We start from the raw sequence: 23,485 nt of genomic DNA, 5'->3' as shown, positions 1-23,485 counted from the left end.
TGTAGAATAAGGGGTCCAGCGTGGAAGGAAGAATCAGGTTTATGAAATGGGCCCTTTTGAAGGGGACGCATTAAAAGAATCCCTTTGGGTTAGGCAGAGAAAGAAGATGCTCTTTTGCCGCAGCCACGTGGCCTTTCCTCAGTTGTCATTAGCCCAGTGTTTCCCAAACTTGGGTCTCCAGCTGCTGTTGGAGTGTTGTTGTTGTTTTAGACTACAATCATCCCGGATCACTGGTTTTGCTAGCTAGGGATGGTGGGAGTTGTAGTCCGAAAACAGCTGGAGACCCAAGTTTGGAGAGCACACCACTAGCTCCCAAGCTTCCTGGGATATTGTGTAGGTTTTCTGGGGGAAGGACTGTGTGTCCTTATTTCAATTCCCCCAGGAAAGTTGGAGAGAGCAATAAAATAGCTGTCAAACAGTAGTGGTGGCACCATGGGTAAAAAAAGAATACAGTACGCCTTACAAATAGGACCAGGGTGGGTGGGGAAGCCTTGTCCTACCTGTTTTATATGAAAGGTGTGTGGGGTGTGTGTGTGCTCCCTATTCTAAATGTATTTCCTCCAAAGTGTCTTTTTAATTTGAGGAAGTTAATTTTTAAGTAAGCAATTTGGAATCACAGCAGAATTTCTGGATTACCGGTACGTTTCACCTATAATTTGTATGTGGAAAGTGCTTTTTCTTGAAGGTTCAGCAGTTGGGTAGGAAAGCAAGCTGCTTCTCTTAGGGAGCACTACTTAAACTGTTGACCTTTAAAGCCCTAAACGGCCTCGGTCCTGTATACCCCATCGTTCAGCCCGGACACTGAGATCCAGCGCTGAGGGCCTTCTGGCGGTTCCCTCACTGCGAGAAGCAAAGCTACAGGGAACCAGGCAGAGCGCCTTTTCGGTAGTGGCGCCCGCCCTGTGGAACGCCCTCCCATTAGAGGTCAAGGAGATAAACAACTACCTGACATTCAGAAAATACCTTAGGGAAGTTTTTTATCTGTGATATGTATATGTAATGTATTTTAATATTTGTTGGAAACCCCCCAGAGTGGCTGGGGAGACCCAGCCAGATGGGCGGGGTACAAATAAATTATTAATAATAATTCAATAATAATAGTATCTGAAGAAGTGTGCATGCACACGAAAGCTCATACCAGGAACAAACTCAGTTGGTCTCTAAGGTGCTACTAGAAAGAATTTTCGATTTTGTTTCAATAATAATAATTCAACTCTACCAAATATTTGGCACCATGGCTGCTACAAGGCCATCATTCTGCAGTTGATACAAAAAGCAGGAAGCTATCTAGAAAAGACGAGGGTACATCGGAGGATATGTTAAAAGCGTGGCGCTTACTGTAACAACTTCATGGTGAGTAGAGGCAGCTTTTTTCTAGAAAAAAAGCACTCCCCTTTCTCCATGCATGATTTTATAAACTTCTACAGTGTAGAAGTTTCATGTTGCTCCTCGCCCAGCTTGCTCAGTTCATCTTGCAGACTCCCATTGCTGGGCGGCTCTAAAATTCTGCCGGCCGGACCAAGTTCAAGTTGTTACTTAACAACCTGGCATCGGTTTATTTGCGAGATCGCCTAACCCCACATACAGTATGCCCACTCAGCTTCTTAAATTGGCAGAACTGTCGATTGCACAGGTGCCACATAATATTTTTGTTTCGTGGTGCACCGAAAATAATTTGGTACTAAATATCCAAAAGACAGTAGAAATGGTAATTGATTTCAGAAGGCACTCTTCTGTTCTGCCACCACTTTCCATTCTTGGTAACATGGTTGTAATAGTAGAGTCCTTTAAGTTCCTGGGCTCCATAATTTCTTATAACTTAAATTGGTCAAGCAACATCAATAGTATTATTAAAAAGGTCCACCAGAGGCTGTATTTCCTGCGTCAACTAAGGAAATTTAAATTGTCCCAGGAAGTGTTGATTCAATTCTACAGAGGCATCATTGAAACTGTTCTCTGTAATTCTATAACAGCTTGGTACGGTACAGCCTCTAAGAGAGACAAGAAAAAGCTCCAACGAGCTGTAAGAATTGCAGAAAGGGTAATTGGTGTTAGCTTGCCTTCAATAGAGACAATTTATGCTACCCGAGTAAGGAAGAGAGCAGAAAGAATTGTAGCAGATCCTTTACATCCCGGTCATCATCTGCTTGATTTACTTCCATCTGGACGTCGCTACAGGACTTCATATACAAAATCGGCCAGGCACAAGAATAGTTTTTTCCCTTGTGCCATTAAATTGTTAAATTCGTAGTTGTATAGCTTAAAGGGAGGTAAAATATGGGTGGGGTTTCTTTACTTCTTTGTATTGTGAGAGGAACAGTGTCTGTATGTTTACATTGCAATGTAGCCGAAACAAATTCCAAGTATGTTGGAAAATGTACTTGGCCAATAATAAATTATTCCTATTCCTATTATTCCTAATATCCCTCTCGCATTTGTAAGAACTTGGGTCTTTTAGTGTGGCACCACTTACCCTCTGGAACTCCTTCCCTATTGATGTATCAAGCAGGCGCCTTCACTGTCCCCTTTTTGGTGCCTGCTAAAAACATTTTCATTTAGGCAATCCTACCCCAGTTGAAGGGACGCGGGTGGCACTGTGGTTTAAACCACAGAGCCTAGCGCTTGCTGATCAGAAGGTCAGCGGTTCGAATCCCCGGGATGGGGTGAGCTCCCATTGCTCGGTCCCTGCTCCTGCCCACCTAGCAGTTCGAAAGCACATCAAAGTGCAAGTAGATAAATAGGGACCGCTCTGGCGGGAAAGTAAACGGCGTTTCCGTGCGCTGCTCTGGTTCGCTAGAAGCGGCTTTGTCATGCTGGCCACATGACCTGGAAGCTGTACACCGGCTCCCTCGGCCAGTAACGCGAGATGAACGCCACAACCCCAGAGTCGGACACGACTCGACCTAATGGTCAGGGGTCTCTTTACCTTTACCTTTTTACCCCAGTTGATGGAGAGTTTCAATTCATTTTTAGTCTATTGTTATTTTAACTTTTCAGAAGTCTTAAATTATTGCTGTTAATTTTTCTTGGTGATAATTTTGTTGGTTTGTCTTTTTTGTAAAGCTTTTTTTTTTAAAAAAAAAAACAATCAAGTGGGGAAACCCAGCCAGATGGGCAGGGTATTAATTATTATTATTATTATTATTATTATTATTATTATTATTATTAGAAATTGCAGCAATTAAAAAATGCATTTATGTATAGATGGTAGCATATTCTAATCTGTCCTCACTCTTCTTTGTATTGGTGATAGGTAAGTGACCACTGTACCGAAACCATGAGGTTCACCAGGGCTGTCAGCTTGACCAGTTGGACAAAGACCAGGGCAACTGGGAAAGAGGTTCTCTGCAGGCAGCCCACAGGAGAGGAGAGAGACCAGCTAGGATTCTGCCTTCCCCTAGTCTTTCAGTTCTTTGGCTTGTGTTTACTCTGGTTCTAAGCAGACTGGTAACTTTCCCAAGTAAATCTTTGACCAGCATCAAGCAGGGAAGACTGAGACCATGCTTGGAAAGGATAAGAGGCATGGTTCACTGGATTTCTCAGAAGGATTAATGGTTCTAGAATTTTAAAAATAAATAAAGCCTCAGACAGAGCTCCGTCTATGTCTTCCTGAAGATCTAACCTTGCAGATTTGCCTTTTGGTTCCCCATATTCCTTGGATCATCACCCTGATGAGGCTGTATAAAACTTTAGTTTAGATGTCAATAGGATCCACTCTGCTTAGATTTTGTCCCATGGCAATCAGAGACACAGAATTATGACACCATTTAGCTTTCCAGCTAGCCACCCCACCTCCCATGATAGCGGTATTGTTGTCTAATTTTCTTATAACAGTATTTAATGTTTATAAAGCACCTAAAATTTTCGAAGCTCTCTACAGATATTAAAAGCCAAGTCAGGACTCGGCTACTGACTCCCAGTCTAATATAAGCAACATACAAGGAAGGTGGAAAATGAGTGTTAGATGTAAGTGTTCTTTGTGGCAGGGATTGCATGGAGAGGGGGGGGCAGTTGCTCCCAGCCCCTTCTCTGGCTAGTGGATGAGGTCAAACTGGTCTCATCATTGCCTTAATGTTTCTCCTGGGCAGTGAGGGAAGCAGCCTTCTGCGTGGGTTTTGTGCTGCTGACCAGTGGCACAAGACAAGTGGTGCTTCCCTTCAGTTCTGCAGCTCTTGTTTTACTTTTGTTTAGAGGTATGAACAGGGTTTTGCATTGCTACCTTTGGCTATTGTCTTCCAGTACTGTCTTACTGAGGACACCTGAGATAAGGGACTCATAGCACTCAGCAGGTGGAACTTACAAAGGATCCTTTCACACACTGACAATTTAGCAGCGCCTAATCCTTGCTAATCTGCTTTAAACTATAAATGGAATAGCAGCTCTGCTTCCAGACTTCTGGAACCCAAATAACATTTTGTAGCCAATATTTCCCCAGCCCCAAATGTTGAGGGGGGAGGGCCCTGGTTTTCATTGTGAGACCACAGTGTTAAGTACTCCCAATCATGAATCCCTGACCCCTGAAATTGGGATGTGGAGAGGAGGAAAGAAAATAAACACAGTGCTGTTTGGAAAGTGAAGGGGTTAAGTGACAGAGCTGATTCCTAGAGAGAAGAAACAGACGACAGAGATAGAAAGATAGAAATGTCTAGAGCAATCTGTGTGGGCCATAACTAGTCAGATTTTCTGAGCTCAGTGAGGAGGGAGAGCTGAAAACGTGAGAGTGATATGCTTTGTTCATGAAGTCACCTGGATGCCCTGTAAAAAGGGAGTACACAAAGTGTGACTATTCCACAGCAAATGCCCATTGTGGAAACAGCACCAGTGTTTAGTGTTACTCAGCTCTAATGCTCTGTAGTTCCCCAATTTTATGCTTTCCCAAGAACTCGGCATCTCAAACAGGTAACAAATGCAACTGTTTATTTATTAACAATCAACTAGCATAGACACAAAATAAATAGTGCTCAGAACTAGTTCTGGAAGCAAAACCCCTGTGCAGAGTAGTTGTGTAAGCAAGTCAAGAAAGGCTGGCTAATTTGTCAACCCAGAGGGGGGAGGCCTCTCTTGTATTCCTCTGAGATTTGTCTCCCACAGGCAGGTATGTGTAGAGTGTTGGAGTTGTTTCAGCGGCCTCTCCATCCATCTGTCAGTTTCGGGGATAAGTCACACCTCCCATTCCACCAATCTTTTAAATCCCACAGTGAGAAAATTCATCCCAGTCTCTCTGCAATTTCCACATCCAACGTTCTGTCCAACCAACGACAAAAAGGTGGTCTGGCAACCAAAATGGAGAAATAGTCGGGCAAGGCTAGTTATGACAAGGGGAGTGTATGTGTGAGAGAGAAAGGCAGAGTGCCCACTTTGATGCTTGCTGAATCATTATTTTTAAATACAAACCATAAAACTGGCAGCAATAGCATCACCATTGAAAGTTTTTAAAAGCTGGAGTGGGGAGGTATTTGCTTGGCACCACAAAGGTTACAAAGCAGGGGCTTGGCAGGCCTCCCTGGGGAGAGGATTCCATCAATGAGTGGCCACCACTGAGAAGGTCCTTCCTCCAGTCGCCTCCCACCTCACTTCGGATGGAGGAAGCACTCCAAGGAGGGCCTCAGGCGGTGAGCTCACTTCCACAGGTGGGCAAGGAGGCAGGAAGGTGTTCTTCAAGGTTCCAGTTCTCTCTGGAATATGGATGTCCGCAGCCTAATTGTCCCATGCATTACAGAGTCCCTCGAAAGAGGCTGAGCTCCAGTAAGGAATATTGCTCTTCCTGCCCAGGCTGGCTCCCAGAGAATGATCCTGTTTCTTGTACATCTGAAGCTCAGAAGCGAGTCGACCAGACGACTTGAGCCCTGCTCTTCTCCTGCGTCTCCTTGAGAACTGCTTTGGGTTTCCGTCTGGCTCTAGGAACATGACATTCAACAGTATTAAAAGCAGATACTCCTATTGGTGAGAGGAAGAGGAGATGGGAAAATGCAGCCTTTTGGGAAGGGAATAGAATATGAACAGAGCTGAGCTCGCTGCGCATGAAGGAAGGGTGTTAAAAGTGAGGCGTGGAGAGAGGGAGAGAATCATTTTGAAATGAGACAGGAAAGAGCATGTGATCAGAAAATCGGAAGAGACCAAAGCAGCTGCATTTGGCCCCACAGAAGCAGCTGCGGGGGATGGGAGGGAGGCAAGATAACACATTTTATTCCCATTAACTCATTGAAGTGCAGAGCACCAGCTTTTGTGTCACATAGGACTCTTCCTCCAGATTGGATGTTCAAGGTTTATAAAACCACAAGCTTTCCCCATTATAGGAAGAAGGGAGAGGGGCTTTGATTATTATTACGGTATTTGTTGTCGGCTGCTATTATGATTGTTACTAAGACTGATGTGTTTGGCTAATACTGGCTGTTGTGTGTAAGGATGTGTAATAAAGAAAGAAGAAAGTCCTATTAAAGGTGTGATGGTGAAAGGGAAAGTTTGCGAGAACAGCTGTGTGGGTAGAAAGCTTTTGAGAAATTGATTAGTGTTTAACAGTATACACCAGGGGTCAGCAACTTTTTTCAGCCGTGGGCCGGTCCACCGTCCCTCAGACCATGTGGGGGGGAGCGGACTATATTTTGGGGGGAAGAAATGAAAGAATTCCTATGCCCTACAAATAACCCAGAGATGTATTTAAAATAAAAGCACACATTCTACTCATGTAAAAACACGCTGATTCCTGGACCATCCGTGGGCCGGATTGAGAAAGGAGATTGGGCCACATCCAGCCCACGGGCCTTAGGTTGCCTACCCCTGGTATATACAGAGAAACATTTTGTCCAGCTGTATATTGATACAATTATTACTAAATAAGGATATTGTGTTGTACTGTATATCAATGGCCTTGGATTTTTTTTCCTTCTCAAACTAAGAACATAAGAGCCTGCTGGATCTCGCCAAAGGGGGCCCATCTAGTCCAGCATCTGTTCTCACAGCGGCCCACCAGGTGCCTGTGGGAAACCTGCAAGCAGGATCTGAGCACAAGACCCTTCTCTCCTCCTGTGGCTTCAAGCAAACTCAGAAGCATTGCCGCCTTTTGGTTATGGAGACAGAGCTGAGACATCATGGCTTGCAGCCATTGACAGGGCTGTCCTCCATGAAACTGCTGTGGGGCAGTGGAATTACCTAGGGAGGCACTAAGAGGGCAGTGGGGGTGGGGCGCAGGAGGCAAATATCAGACTTAAAAAAGTTGGCATCACTGGATCAAGTCCATCCATTTTGTTGAATTAATTAAACCAAATAACTAATTGGATTTTGAATAAACGTGCAATTGTTACTACTTTGAATTTTATTGTGTTGCTATCTTCTTTAGGGGTCGGTTATTCTGAATAATGCTTTCTGCCTAGGGTAGGGTAGGGGGGGCCTCGGTTTATGGGACGAAGCGGATGGTGGCACTAGACTAGACACACACACACACACACACACACACACACACACACACCTAGAGGGGAGGAAAAAAAGACTCACCTTTCTTCCACTTCTTCTACCGTGTCCAGGAGGGGGAGGTTGTGTATCTCGGGAAGGAAACCAGCGGCAAGGCCGGAGACTATGGGAGTGATGCCAAATATCACGAGGGGCAAGAAGGGCTGGAAGTCGCCGGCCGTCAGCACCCCTGGGGCCACAATGCCACCCAGACGGGCCATCACCATGGTGAAGCTGGTGCCTGTTTGCCTGCCAAAGTAAAGAGCAGGGGTAAGATCTTCAAAGAGCGCCCGCCTCTCCTGGGACTTTTGGCTCTCTGCCTGCAACGCTTTGACATGCACATATCAGAATTAGATGATGATGATGATTAGAATTTATATACCACCCTATACCTGGGGGGGGGGGTGTCTCAGGGCGGTTCACAGAACAAAATCAAGATATGAAACCACAAAATACATAAGAAAAATAAAAACAACCAACGCTTTCTCAAGGCTAGGGTTGAGTAACATCCCTTTTCATGGATTCTCTACCTTACCCCTGATCCTTTATTATTATTATTATTATTATTATTATTATTATTATTATTATTATTATTATCATTCTATACAACTTTTAGAAGGCATCTGAAGGCTTCCCTTTATAGGGAAGTATTTAATTTTTGATGTTTTTCTATGTGTCAGAAGCTGCCCAGAGTGGCTGGGGCAACCCAGCCAGATGAGCGGGGTACAAATAATAAAATCATGATTTAAATAGTTTTTGAATACATCAAAGGCCTTTTTTCTGACAGTATTCACAACTGTACAGAGTACCAGGATTCATACAAACCTATCCAATTTCGGGGGTTTGGACAACACCACTTTGTGTCCCTGTGTCTCCTTTTTTGTTGCCTGTGGCAGCCATTTTTGTGGTGGCACCCTTGGTTTTTATCAATATCTGAGTACCAGTACCCCGTTGTTGTTTTTTACTCAAAAAAATACAAAAGTACATTTATAACTGTCCTTTCCTCCAAGGATCTAAAGGTAGCACACATGGTTCTCTTCCACCTGTTTTTTGTCCTCACAATATCCCTGTGAGGTACATTACGCTGAGATGTGGCGATTAACCCAAGGTCACCCAGGAAGGCTGTGTGGGGGTTTGAGGGGCCTCCCCAGTCCAAGGCTGATACTCTAATAAAACAGGGAGCAGGAGCTGATAGGGGCAGCCACTATTTCCCAGGGTCAAGATCCAGTTCACACATGCACATACATTTTTCATCCTTGCCCAGTGCTGAGCTCACCTCACAACAGTTGGGAAAAGCTCCCCACCATAGAGATACAGGCACATGGAGGAGGCTGCCAGGCAGCCTTTCCCCAGCACCACAAGGGCCAGGCGGCCTGTCAACATTTCTAGAAACAAATAGGGGGGAGAAGATGAAAAATAGGTTAGAAACATTATTCCAGAGTTGGAAGGGACCTCCACGGGTCACCTAGTCCAGCCCCTGGCAATGCAGGAATCTGAATCAAGCGAGTCATAATTGTCGCTCCATCCCCACAGGAAGACACATCCCAATTGTACAGTGTGGTAGCGGTGGGCACACTGACCCCCACCCCAGACCCCTAACCCCACTCTCTGGTAGCCAAATCTGTCCTCCAGCTTGCGCAGGGTGGGAAAGCCAACCCCATGGTTTTTCAGAATTTCTTGCTGCAGCATCCTGTCCAGGAACATCTTGGCTATGAATTGACTGCTCCAGAAGAAGCCTCCCCAAGGGTTATTTGGGGGGCGGGGGCGCTCACGTCACGCCCAGCCCCTTCACCCAGAGGTTGCTCCTTACCAGGGGATACCGCAAGGGTGAGCAAGAGGAAAACTCCAGCCAAGATGAGGGAGAGGCTCTGGATGGTTCGCCGGCCGAAGAATGCCAGCAAAAGGGCGCAGCCCATCTTGGCCAGCAGGTCGATGGTCCCGAAGAAGAGCTGGACCACGAAGATGTCCAGGCCAAAGACAGAGAGGTCCATGGAGAGGCCAAAGTAGGCCAGGTTGATGGAGAAGCTGGTTGGGGAGAAGGAGGGAGGGGGTCAGAGGGAGGCTCAGCCCTTGCTCACCCCTTGCATTGAGATGGACAGCATTCTGGCAGAGTCGCCGGGAGATGCAGTGAACCTTTGGGAGGTCTAGTCATCTCATTCTACATCAGTGGTGGAGGACATCCTAAGGTCTGCATCCCCCTGTAGGCACCCCTTCGGGGTCCACATGCTGTTTGTTTGTAGGCAGGGCTAGAGGCAAAAGTGGGCAGGCCAGCTGGATGTGGCTATTATTTTTGTATAGGGGTCTGCATTGCAGCCATGCCAAGACCAGGGGTTCCTCCCATTTCTCCATCCATGGATGTAAAAGGCATCATCACAGATCAGGGACATGTTCAAGCGGGGCGGGGGGGGGGGAGTTCTGATGCCTACACATCTTCTGTATCTGCTTTTGCCCCCTAACCCATTTGTTTGTTTGTTTGTTTTTTGCCCCAGCCCATTCTGGGAGCCTCTTAGGGTACCTTATCAACATGAGGCAGCAAGAGATGCGTCTCAGGGTCGGAGTGCGGAACAGGTCCAAGCAGGAGTGGGTGCCCCTCTTTGAAGTGCTATTTGCCACTTCGGTCTCCAACATCTGAGGAGGAACGGAAGGCAAGAAATCTCAGTGCACTGGGTAGAGGGAAGAGGATGTGATGGCTGAGACATCACAATCTCTGCTGTGCCTCATTTCCAAGGGGAAAATGAACCCTGGGTAAGGACCAAGACCCCTGTAATCTCACACTGCTGAGCGATTGAGGAGGTATGTAACAATAAATATTGTTCTAATAAAAACTGTGAACGCACATTTTATTTTCTATCTCCTGTAAAGATTATTACTTGGTCCAACCTTGCTGGCGGACCTTGGAAAACATTCACTAGGGCCCAAACCCACTCTCAGTGACCCTGCCCCACTTTTCAGGACCATCAGCAACTAAAGATCTGTGGGGTGATATTTTATCTCCCCCGCTCTCCTTTCCCATCACCTAGTTCCGGCCAGTGTTCATCTTAAGCCTTGGGTCCCCAGATGTGGTTGGAATACAAAACTCTTCATCCCCAGTGAGTTTAGACAATGGTCTGGGACCCAAGGCTGTTCTGAGAAGGAGGGTCCACTGCATTTCTGAGTGTGGTGCCCAGTAGCTGCCGAAACCACACACAAATGTTGTGTGCCACTGACACAGTAGGATGTGTGCCCGAAACGTATTTCCACCAGGACCCACGAATGCTCAGCTGCCAGACTGACCCTTGGCGGTGGGTCATGCCGCAGCCAAAGATGGCCGGGGGTCTTCACTCACCTCCAGAACCACGGCCTCCCCTGCAGCCGCCTTCCCATTGATCTTGGCCACATGCTTCAGGTTGCGGAGGGCGGCCTCCCGCTTATTGTTCATAAGGAGCCACCGGGCTGATTCTGGTAGCCACCTGAGGAGGAATCCCAGGACTTGTTTGAAACTGGCCGTCTATTCATTTATACGTATTGGCAGCAGAAAAGAAGCTTTCCCCCCTTCCGTGCGACAGCCCTTCAGATATCTGAAGATGGATATCCCATCAACCTCTCCATCTCCTCTCCTCCAGGCTAAACACCCCCAACTCACTTAACCGTTCTCCTCCATTAAGGCTTGGTTTTCAGACCATTTATTATCTTGGTCGCCCTCCTCTGCACACCTTCCATCTTGTCAACAACTTTCTTAAATTCTGGTGCCCAGAAATGGACACAGGACTTCAGGTGGGGTCTGACCAAGGCAGAATAGAGCGGTAATATGACTTCCCTTGATCTGGACATTCTACTTCTGTTGATGCAGCCTAGCTCCTATGCTCTTTCGCTCTTCATTCCCCTTCCCCATTTCAGCCAAAGGGGCTGGGACCCCAAAACTCACCAAGAGTAGGCGAAGAAGACAAAAAACGGGGCGGAGATGGCCAGCTGCAGCCAGCGCCAGTCGCGGAGGCCATAGGCCAGGCCGGCAAGGAGCACCTGCCCAGCTGTGCTGCTGTAACTCTGCGTGGCAACCACCGTGGCACGATGCTTAGTGGGCACCCACTCCAGGCCTGGGGAAGGGAGAACAGGAAATCCCAAAGTCTGAATATGGAGCTGGACCTGGAGGAACCAAGGCGGTTCAATAATGTCTCTAGTTGTGTGCTTATATATGGAGAATATTGGTTGGTGGATGTTTTTTTTAATAACAGGTTTATTATTATTACTTATTGCATTTATATCACATATCCAATGCCCTTTTAAAATGTGTTGGGGAGTTATTGGGTTTTTCTTTTTCTTTTGATTATGTATTTTGTGATTTTATATTGTGATTTTATCTTGTGAGCTGCCCTGAGACCTGAGAGTATGTTGTTGTTGTTCAGTCGTTCAGTCGTGTCCGACTCTTCGTGACCCCATGGACCAGAGCACGCCAGGCACGCCTATCATACACTGCCTCCCGCAGTTTGGCCAAACTCATGTTAGTAGCTTCGAGAATACTGTCCAACCATCTCATCCTTTGTCGTCCCCTTCTCCTTGTGCCCTCCATCTTTCCCAACATCAGGGTCTTTTCCAGGGAGTCTTCTCTTCTCATGAGGTGGCCAAAGTACTGGAGCCTCAACTTCAGGATCTGTCCTTCTAGTGAGCACTCAGGGCCGATTTCCTTGAGAATGGATAGGTTTGATCTTCTTGCAGTCCATGGGACTCTCAAGAGTCTCCTCCAGCACCATAATTCAAAAGCATCAATTCTTCGGCGATCAGCCTTCTTGATGGTCCAGCTCTCACTTCCGTACATTACTACTGGGAAAACCATAGCTTTAACTATACGGACCTTTGTTGGCAAGGTGATGTCTTTGCTTTTTAAGATGCTGTCTAGGTTTGTCATTGGTTTTCTCCCAAGAAGCAGGCGTCTTCTAATTTCGTGACTGCTGTCACCATCTGCAGTGATCATGGAACCCAAGAAAGTGAAATCTCTCACTGACTCCATTTCTTCCCCTTCTATTTGCCAGGAGGTGATGGGACCAGTGGCCATGATCTTAGTTTTTTTGATGTTGAGCTTCAGACCATATTTTGCGCTTTCCTCTTTCACCCTCATTAAAAGGTTCTTCAATTCCTCCTCACTTTCTGCCATCAAGGTTGTATCATCAGCATATCTGAGGTTGTTGATATTTTTTCCGGCAATCTTAATTCCGGTTTGGGATTCATCCAGCCCAGCCTTTCGCATGATGAATTCTGCATATAAGTTAAATAAGCAGGGAGACAATATACAGCCTTGTCGTACTCCTTTCCCAATTTTGAACCAATCAGTTATTCCATATCCAGTTCTAACTGTAGCTTCTTGTCCCAAATAGAGATTTCTCAGGAGACAGATGAGGTGATCCGGCACTCCCATTTCTTTAAGAACTTTCCATAGTTTGCTGTGGTCGACACAGTCAAATGCTTTTGCGTAGTCAATGAAGCAGAAGTAGATGTTTTTCTGGAACTCTCTAGCTTTCTCCATAATCCAGCGCATGTTTGCAATTTGGTCTCTGGTTCCTCTGCCCCTTTGAAATCCAGCTTGCACTTCTGGGAGTTCTCGGTCCACGTACTGCTTAAGCCTGCCTTGTAGAATTTTAAGCATAACCTTGCTAGAGTGTGAAATGAGTGCAATTGTGCGGTAGTTAGAGCATTCTTTGGCACTGCCCTTCTTTGGGACTGGGATGTAAACTGATCTTCTCCAATCCTCTGGCCACTGCTGAGTTTTCCAAACTTGTTGGCATATTGAGTGTAGCACCTTAACAGCATCATCTTTTAGGATTTTAAATAGTTCAGCTGGAATATCATCACTTCCACTGGCCTTGTTGTTAGCAAGGCTTTCTAAGGCCCATTTGACTTCACTCTCCAGGATGTCTGGCTCAAGGTCAGCAACCACACTACCTGGGGTGCATGAGACCTCTATATCTTTCTGGTATAGTTCCTCTGTGTATTCTTGCCACCTGAGAGTATAGGGGTGTCTATAAATTATTATTATTATTATTATTATTATTAAAGCTCAAAGTGGTACACACTGTTATTCCCCTCCTCATTTAATCCCCACAACAGCCGTGCAAGGTAGGTTGGGATGAGAGAATCAGTGACTGACCCCCAAAGTCACACCCAATGAGTTTCATGGCCAAGTGGGGATTTGAACCCAGGTCTCCCAAGTCCCAGTCTGACACTCTAACCACTACACCACACTGGCTATCTCTCAAGATGGACAAACATTATGGGAAGGGGCAATTGGTCCTCAGCAGGACACCTGCACTGCACAGGCAAGGCCTCAGTTTCAATCCCTGACATTTAATAAAAGTATCAGGTGGCAAAAGTGATGGAGAAGGTCCTCCTCTGCCCTTGACCCTAGAGAGCTGAGCAGCTGTGGAGAGAGCAATGGGGAAAGGCCAGGGGCACCCATGGGAGATTTCCCCCACCACCGAAGCAAAGACCAGTTTCAGCAAAGGCCTTTTCCTCAGAGCAGGGAGGGTGATGTTCTCCTCCATCCCCTCCACCATCATCCCAGGTTGTCTCCAGGGCACAACCAGTGGCACTCACTGAGGCAGACGTAGTTCAGCAGGAAGCCAGAGATGCCCACGCCGCTTAGGAAGCGGAAGATGCAGTAGGTGGCAAAGGTGGCAGAGAAGGCAGCCCCTGTCCCCGTGACAGCGACCAGCAGCAGCGACCAAATGAGGATCAAACGGCGCCCAAACCTGTACAACCAAGATGTCAATGGTCAGCTCTGGGAAATGCCTTGTAGGCAGCATGTGTGAAGTTGCTGAAATGTTCTATCTCGTCATTAGAAGAGCAACGGTGCCTGAGCTTGATTTTTTCCTCTTCCCTCCCTTTCCCCCTTCCCTTGCGTGCCGTGTCTTTTATTTATTTATTGTAACCCTGCAGGCACAGTGACCTGAGTAGCATGTAAGCCACTCTGGGAGCCTTTTTGGCTGAACAGTGGGGTATAAAGGCTCTAAATAAATGAATAATATTAGGAGGGTTCGTATGACAACGAGGGATGGGTTGCGACAGGCCTTGTGTGCTTGGGCCTCCCCTCTCCTCCTCTGGCATAGGCTGTGGAATTGGTACCTTCCACTTCCATTTTCAAGTAACCACAATTCAGCATTAGGAATAAGAGCCCTGCTGCCTCAGGTGGTACATACTTGGCGGAAGGTGTGTTTGTGTGCGCAGAGCAGTATATGCCTGTTCTGAACCCTTAAGCTAGGCCACATCCATAGCATACATTTAAAGCACTGTTGTGCCACTTTCAAGCAGTCAGGGCTACTACCCCCCAAAGAATCCTGGGAGCTGTAGTTTGCAAAGGTTGCCGACAGGTTGCTGCTGACAGGAAGAAACACCACCACCATTCCCCTCAGAGAACTACAGTTCCCAGAGTGGTTTTAACATCTAATCCCTCTTCACGGGGAACTCTGGGAATTGTAGTTCTGGGAGGGGAGTAGGGGTTTCCTGGCAACTCTCAGCACCCTTTGCCAACCACAGCTCCCGTAATTCTCTGGGGGAAGCCATAACTGTTCAAAGTGGCAGGATAGCTCTTTATAGGCATGGTGTGTGAACATGGTCGTTGTCACCAGCCCTCTGGTATACTGGAGGAAGTTGACGTTAACTGTCAGCTGGCAGCCTGCTTAGCTTTCATTCCTGGAAGAAGAGGAGGAGCCATCTTGTCCCTGGTCTCAGGCAGCATCATTTCTTTGGCCGGCCCTGTGGACCACACTCCCTAAGGCACCTGACTGGCCCTCATGGGACCAGCATGTGGGGCTAGATAGGCCTTTGGCCTTAAATGACCCAGTTGCAGGTCTCGCATCGTTCTGCTCTTCCTGACAACCTAATAATGATTAAGTGAGGCTTGTGAATCAATTACAGGCCCATCGAGCAATGCTGCAGGATTCCCATTGCTGGGTTATTGGTGCCAATAGGGAGCCTGTGGCCGTCTGGGTGTGCCTGCACCCCAACTCCCACCAGCCCCAGGCCCACGGAGAACAACAATGGGACCTGCAGACCAGAAACATGGCGGCGGGGCTGGGGCACACCAGTTCCCCACCTCTGACACAGATTTGGAGTGTTATGGGGAGCAAGCTGCATCCAAAAGGCCAATGTCTGGGAGAGAGACACTTGTAAGAACACAAGAAGAAAGTGATAGATCTGGCCAGTGGCCTCAGTGGGAAAACCTCAATCAGGATTCGAACACAGGAGCAACTCTCCCCTCCTGCTGTTTCCAGCAACTGGGATTCAGAAGCATTGCTGCAGATCATAGCCATTGTGGCTAGGAGCTGTTGACCGTCAGCTGAATTGCCTCTTTGAGTTCAGGAGAGGTAAGGATTTGTGTGTGTGTGTGTGTGTGTGTGTGTGTGTGTGTGTGTGTGTGTGTGATACAATTATTCAAGCTGACAGATCCAGAAGGAGAGGTTATGGTTTTTGAGGGAGGTGGGACCACCCAGTTAAGAACAAGGTGAGGCGAGCAGGCTGGCTTCTTACCTGTCTGAGAGGTCTCCAAAGATGAAGGCTCCCACCAGGACTCCTCCCATGAAGAGGGACTGAGCCAGGCTCTTGAGGGGTTGTAGGTGACAGACCAGATCCCACTGCAGGGAAGCGAGAGGGAGGCAGATTTGGTGAGGCAGCCTTTGGGGAGGGGGAAATCAGTGAAACATGAGCTGTCAAACTGGTCCTTGTGGGCAGCATGCAATGGAGGGGAGTGGGTGGAGACTGAGGGGGGGAAACCCCACTCAAGTTCCTGTTGCATAGCTGTCAACTTTTCCTTTTTTGCAGGAAATTCCCTTATTCCAGCGCTGTTTCCCATTGCAAAAAAAGGGGAAGTTGACAGCTATGGCTGTTTCCCAATGCAAAAAAGGGAAGGTTAGCAGCTCTGTTGTTGTTGTTGTTGTTGTTGTTACCTGCCCTTCACCAAGTCCTAGAGAGGGCTGCAACAATTTAAAACTCAGAATGAAAAACAGTTAAAACACACTGCATTCACAATACAAGTGGTACCTTGGGTTACATACGCTTCAGGTTACAGACTCCGCTAACCCAGAAATAACGCTTCAGGTTAAGAACTTTGCTTCAGGATAAGAACAGAAATTGTGCTCTGGCGGCACAGCGGCTACGGGAGTGGTACAAAAGGTTAAGAACACTTTCAGGTTAAGAACGGACCCCCGGAACGAAGTACGTAACCAGAGGTACCACTGTATTGTAAAAGGGTGGATCCTGAAGGCAGGGTGGTGTAGTGGTTAGAGTGTTGGACTAGGACCTGGGAGAGACTGGGGTTCAAATCCCCACTTGGGCTGTGATAGAAATGCAATAAAACAAATAAACAAAACATTGGTGTCGAAGGCCAGGGTAAACAGGTGCATCGCCTCCTGGATCATTTCAAAGCTGCCTCCAAGATGGGCTGCCAGGCTGCCTTGGCATCTGATAGGGCAATGCCTTCCCTCTTTGTCTGTTGTCACCCTCCCTGCAGTCTCCTTGTGACATAATGTTTTGAGGCCACCCATATTGGTCATTTGGAACTGGGTCTTGCCTGGGGTTCCAAGGTGAGTGTTGGGCTAGAGACAGGAAGGCCTGGGGCTATTTATTTATATAGTGGCGCAGCAATAAAACTGTTATTCTATTCACAAAGCTAAGCAGGGTCCAGTATGGTTTCAAATTGGATGGGAAGCTGCGTGTCGAGATTCCTGCATTGCAGGGGGTTGGACTAGATGACCCTCAGGGTACCAACTCTCTGGTTCTATCTTATATTGTTTAAGGAGCTCAAAGTGGCCCACATACTTCTCCTCCCCATTTTGTCCTCATTTAATCCTTACAACAACATCCCTTTGAGGTAGGTTATGCGAAGTGGCAGGGACCGGCCTGAAGTCACCCAGTGAGCTTCACAGCCAAGTGGGGATTTGAACCCTGGTCTTTCCCAGGTCCTAGCCTGACACTCTAACCACCACACCACCACTAGCTCTCACATTGGTTTCAATGGGCAGTTTATAAATAAATTATTATTATTATTATTATTATTATTATTATTATTATTATTATTATTATTATTATTATTATTATTATTTCCCCATGGAACCATGATGCTCACTTGAGCCAACCTCTCTCTCTCCACTTAACCTACCTCACAGGGCTGTTGTGAGCATAAAAAATGGGGAGAAGCCAGGTGTGAAGCCAGGAAGGCTGTTAATGTTATTCATACCTCAGTGACGATGGTGGAGGTGAAGGTGCTGCGGTCGTACTGCCAGCCATCCTGGCATGGCTCCAGCTCAGGGTCCCTATCCTGGCTCAGGGAGCCATTGGTGTCAAGGGCCAGCCTGACAGCAAAGCGGTGGCACCTGTCTGGCCAAACGCTCTGGTCCAGAAGGAGAGGGTGACCGTGATGGGAGGTGTTGGCCGGCGACGGCAGGCGACATCGGTGCTCCGGGGAGGCGGCGCTGAAGTTCTGCACCAGGTTGTGACTGGCGAGGAGCAGGACTGGCAAGGTGAGCAGCAGGACAGAAAAGACCTGGAAGGGGCCCATGCTGCCCACTTTCTCCAGCAGGTCCCCAAAGGGGATAGCAGCTACAGGGCCCTTGGGGCAGAGGGAGAGGCGACGCAGGCCTTTGGCAGGAGACATCCTTCCTCTTGGCGTTACCTTTGTCCCAAGCGCAGGGTGCCCTTTTATGCCAGGGGGAAGGATGTGGAGGGTGGTTGGGGAGGTGGGTTAATCAGTCACCACCTGGCCATTGGGGTGGCTGTGGCTAGGACTGTACGCATGCGTGTGTATGTGTGAACATATACCTGCTCTGTTCCTGGTCTGCAGCAGCATGCAGAGCCCAGTTGCTGAGAAAGATGCAACTGGAGAGTAGAATTGTAGAGTTGGAAGGGAACCCCAAGGGTTGTCTAGCCCAACCCAATGGCCACATTCACACCAAACATTTAAAGTACCACTTTAAACAGCCATGGCTTCACCCAAAGAATTCTGGGGGCTGTTGTTTGTTAAGGGTGTGCTGAGATTTCTTGGGACTGGGAGACCCCCTATCCCACTCCCAGAACTGAGGATAGCTCAGTTGGTTGGATAGGTAAATAATGGGATAGGTAGTTGGATAGGTAAATAATATTCCTGCATTGCAGGGGGTTGCACTAGAATCCGCAGGGTCCCTTCCAACTCTACAATTCTATGATTCTATAAGTCTAATTCCCAGAGTGGTTAGCAATCCATTCCTCTACACAGGGCATTATGGGAATTGTAGAATGGTGGCTTCCTAAGAAATTTCAGCACCTTTAACATACTACAGCTCCCAGGATTCTTTGGGGGGGGGGGAGAGAGAGAAGCCATGGCAGTTTAAATTGGGTATCCTAGCACTTCATATGAAGAGAGCAATAAATTTCCCTCCCCAAGTCAAGGCATCATGTCCAGGACCAGCAGCCAAGCTTCTTTTGCCACATGATGCAGAAAATCCCACAAGCATAATACTTTATTACTGAACTAAAAAGAACTTGCTGCCCTTCCAGGATTCTCAGAATCAGTTGCCCAAGGGTGGATACCTCATACCTAATGATAGGGTTGGCTCTGATTCAAATGCATTTGGCAGTGTGTGGGTCTCATTACATTCCCTTTTTCTATAGGTATTGGAGCTAAAGAAGAAGAGATTCCTTGTCCCACCCCTGTTAAAGTCCCCCCCCCCAACTCCCTGTTTTCTTTCTGACTGGAGAGGCAGCTTAGAGGGATTCTCCCCTCCACCACCCCACAAACACAGACACATTTTGCAAGGGTTCACCCATTTAATCAGTACAGTACAAAGACACAATAAACTAACGGTGCCTCCCCCCAAAAAAGATTGACCTACTTACGTCTGAGGAAGAAAGAGCAATACACAAAATAGTTAATGATTCATGATTTAACCATCTTATTTCCTGCCAGGCACGAGGCCATTGCCCCGCTTCCCCTCTACCCTGAATCATGGCCATTGGGCTGCAAATTCCTAGAAACTGCTTCTGTCCCTCTCTCACAAACAAACAATGGCACACACCCTGTCCTGCTTCTCCAATGGGGGCGATTTCCTCCAGGTCTCTCCTCCAGGCATATGATGATGCAGAGGTTGCTTCTGTTGCACAATCAGAAGAGTGCAGTGACACATAGCTAGACACTCAGCATACACAAACACTTGGTTTGAGTCAGGATTACCTGGACTCATCCTCCGAGTTTAGTGCCAGCGCTGGAGTTTGACATGAATAAAGATTGCCTCTGAGTGCGTGCAAAGAGCACCGTTTCATTTTAAAAGATTTATATACTGCCGTTCAGCAAAGAAACATTTGCAAAAAACAGGATCAATGCCGCTTCCAGTTGTAAGTCACAGGGTGTTAAAATAGCACATTTTGAAAGCCAGTGTGTTATAGTGGTTAGAATGCTGGACCTGGGAGACCCGGGTGAGAACAGGACTTTGGACTAGGTGGCTGCTAGGCCTGACCCAGCAGGTTCTTTTTAAGTTATTCTGGATGTGCCTGAATAGCTCAGTTGGTTACAGCATGGTGCTGATAACACCAAGGTTGCAAGTTCGATCCCCGTATGGGACAGCTGCATATTCCTGCATTGCAGGGAGTTGGTACCAGGATCCTTTCCAACTCTACAATTCCATGATTCTATGGATCTATCATACTATGAATCTGCAGACGGCTTCTTGCAATCCAGAGTAGACTCTGGGGTGAGCCAGGGCCTTTTCTCTTGCATGTTCCAACCTCAAAGTTTCGCCATCTCTGCCCACGGGTCAGTGCCCAGGGAGCCTGCAAGTTCTGCCAGATTCATCCCTGGCTTGCCCTGGAGTTGCTCCATAGGGCAACTCTTCTTCCTGCGAGATGCCTAATGAGTTCAGTTAAGGAGGGACAAAGCCACCGATGCAGAGGATGTGAGCGGGTGCAGCAGGAGGGAGATAGGAAATGCTAGCAGCCAGCTATTGCTCAGCTAAACAGGGTTGGCTCCAGGTTCTCAAGCACCTTCGGGCAAGATGCCCACTCGCCTCCCCTTTCCCTTTGGGCCCAATCCACACAGCTGTTCAGAAGGAGATGGCAAAGGGAGCACACTTGGAGGGGGCAGAGCCAGGAGAAAGGTGGGTTGCCAAGGGGTTGGAAGACGAGGTGCAACTCAGGTTGTTTCAGAGAGGCTTGTGTGGCTTTTTAGAGGCTAGAGGCAGATAGAGGAGGTGGCCTCCAAATTCCTAAACTGTCTCTGTCCCTTTGGTCTCTGTGCTGACCTGTCCTTTGAAATGAAGGTGGAATGTGTGAGGCTTGAAAGTGACTGGACAGATTCATGGAGGAGAGGGCGAACTAACCATGATGGCTGTGCTCTGCCTCTATGGTTGGAGGTAGCAATGCTGGAGACTGCAGGAGGGGAGAGGGCTCTTGTGCTCAAAGCCTGCTTGTTGTTGTTGTTCAGTCGTTCAGTCGTGTCCGACTCTTCGTGACCCCATGGACCAGAGCACGCCAGGCACGCCTATCCTTCACTGCCTCTCGCAGTTTGGCCAAACTCATGTTAGTAGCTTCGAGAACACTGTCCAACCATCTCATCCTCTGTCGTCCCCTTCTCCTTGTGCCCTCCATCTTTCCCAGCATCAGGGTCTTTTCTAGAGAGTCTTCTCTTCTCATGAGGTGGCCAAAGTACTGGAGCCTCAACTTCAGGATCTGTCCTTCTAGTGAGCACTCAGGTCTGATTTCTTTGAGAATGGATAGGTTTGATCTTCTTGCAGTCCATGGTACTCTCAAGAGTCTCCTCCAGCACCATAATTCAAAAGCATCAATTCTTTGGCGATCAGCCTTCTTTATGGTCCAGCTCTCACTTCCGTACATTACTACTGGGAAAACCATCGCTTTAACTATACGGACCTTTGTCGGCAAGGTGATGTCTTTGCTTTTTAAGATGCTGTCTAGGTTTGTCATTGCTTTTCTCCCAAGAAGCAGGCCTGCTTGTAGGTTTCCCATTAAGAGCACCTGGCTGGCCACTCTGTGAACAGGATGCTGGACTAGATGGGCCATTGGCCTGATCCGGCAGACTCTTCTTATGCTCTTATGACCAGGGTACCTGGAGGCCCGGCTGTCTCCACACTACCTGTTCTGCAGCCTTTGGGAGCCAGCAGCCCTGGTTGCCAGGAGAGTTTTGGACAACTCTCCTACAACTTCCCAACTGTGGTTGCCCCACAAATTGGTATACAGTAACAGCATTTATTTTCAATCTCTTGAAGGAAAAAGGGCCACTGCAGTCCTCTAGGAGATGCCTTGTACTTGGGCCTTGTTCAAAGGCATTTTTGTTTTGTTTTGGAAGGATTTTACGTGAGGTGTGTAACCTAGTCATAAAATTCATATACAGCTTCATTGTAAAACAAACAAAAAACCTTCAGAGCAGTTTACAAAAAAGAACAAAACAATAACATCACCAGTAGGAACAGTCAACAGCTATTTAAAACATTAAAAAACAACCAGTTGAAATCAGTGAGGAGCTAAAAGATTAAAACATACTCAACATTCTACCGTGTCTGGGCAAGCTTGGCAGGTGCCAAAAAGAGTGTGGCAAAGGAGCCTTCCTGATGTCAATAGGCAGGGAATTCCAAAGTGTAGGTGCTGCCGCACTAAAAGATCAATTTCTTACAAATGTGGAATGAGTATTATGTAGCCTCTGTAACAGTGCCAGTTCTGCAAGCTGAAGAGGCCGAGTGGAAACTACCTACTGATGAAATGCTTCTGCTTTTAGAGTTTGTATGGGTGGTTTTAGTGTTCTAGAGTTTGCTCAATTGATTTGATTCTTCTTAGAGCCTGTATTCCTGCATTTCATTCTGTTTCTACCCTGTCCAGTTTAGATGGCTAATTGCTGTGGTCTATACATTTGTTTAAAAAACTTAATCAGTCGTTTCCAAAGTGGGCAGTAGTGCCAGGGGTGGGGGTGGGATTACTTAGGTGGGCACTTAGAGGCAAGGGGGTAGCGGGGGTGGGTTGGGTTTTGGAAGTGTAAGAGACTGTCAGACTTTGAAAAGCGTGTCTCACTGGATCAAGTTCATAAATTTTGTTGAATTCATTAAAGCAAATAGTTTTATTTGGATATTGAATAAATATGCAATTAATTGTTACTGCTTTGAATTTTACTGTGTTATAATCTTCCTTAGCAGGTTGTGCAAACAGCTATTTTGAATAATGCTTTTTATAGGGGAGGAAGCACTGGGGATGAGTTTATGGAACCAAAGGCGTAGTGGCCCTCAAAAGTTTGGGAACTGCTGATCCAAATGAATGATAGCTATATAAATAAAGGCTGCTGGCTGCCTCTGCCACTAGGCGGTGTTAGGCAAAGCCAGGCTTCCTTGGGCAAAAGGACTGATGCACAGGATCTGGCTGCAAGATGGAAAATCACCGTGGGGAGAAAATTCACAAGGGTGATGCCAACCAGCACTCTCTTGTACTTCCCCTCTGGCCTGCCTCCCTTCCCAGGCCTGTTATGAGACAGCGCTAATCGCCAGCGCCTAAATGGATTAATGGGCCCATTATCGCTCATCTCGCAACTCAACTCTCCCCCCCGGAGAGCGGCTCGGACAGCCGCAGCCGCCACGAGGAGGGGAGGCTGCAACAGCTTAAATGCACAGGAGGCAAACAAGTGCTCCCTTGCATTAATCCTTGCGCTCAACAGATATATATTTGCAGATGAGATGGGTGCGCGCGCGCGCGCTTAACAGCAATCACCTGCCCGCAAAAAGAGCGGGGCGAGTGTCAATCCACCTGTTTCTTCCCTGTTCCCCTGCAAAGGTCAGCGTCAATGTCAATTAAACGGCTGGCATTGATGCGATTAAAAGTGGTACATCGGAGGGGGGCGGTGGAGGTTATTATTTTCCCAAGAAACAGGAAGCAGCGGCAAGATCTCAAAGAAATAAAGCATCGAGCGGGGCGTCGGGCGGGTACAATTAAAGACCAACTACATTGCGCAAAGGAAAGGAAAAGAGCAGTGAAGGCTTTGGGTGAAGAGGCCCGCCCAACCTTGCATTGTGGGTGTAGGAAGCTGCCTTATACCAAGTCAGACCGTTAA

At 47.4% G+C, this 23,485-nt stretch overlaps 1 protein-coding gene across 1 annotated transcript; it reads right to left on the bottom strand.

The window, feature by feature from the left end:
• Positions 1 to 4,896: 4,896 nt before the first annotated feature.
• Positions 4,897 to 18,197, bottom strand: LOC117061533 (solute carrier family 22 member 6-A-like). The gene is made up of 10 exons (XM_033174387.1): positions 17,648 to 18,197; positions 15,943 to 16,046; positions 14,011 to 14,165; positions 11,351 to 11,519; positions 10,772 to 10,895; positions 9,962 to 10,074; positions 9,257 to 9,471; positions 8,723 to 8,831; positions 7,492 to 7,695; positions 4,897 to 5,897 (listed from the first exon to the last, which is right to left on the bottom strand). The coding sequence occupies exons 1-10, from the start codon at positions 18,062 to 18,064 to the stop codon at positions 5,816 to 5,818; spliced, it is 1,692 nt and encodes a 563-aa protein (XP_033030278.1). The 5' UTR covers positions 18,065 to 18,197; the 3' UTR covers positions 4,897 to 5,815.
• Between the last annotated feature and the right edge of the window lie 5,288 nt (positions 18,198 to 23,485).

Source organism: Lacerta agilis, chromosome 17 (genome assembly GCF_009819535.1).
Source record: "Lacerta agilis isolate rLacAgi1 chromosome 17, rLacAgi1.pri, whole genome shotgun sequence".
Taxonomy (NCBI): Eukaryota; Metazoa; Chordata; class Lepidosauria; order Squamata; family Lacertidae; genus Lacerta; species Lacerta agilis.
Note: the sequence above shows the minus strand (reverse complement) of the source record. Positions and strands in the feature narration are given on the sequence as shown.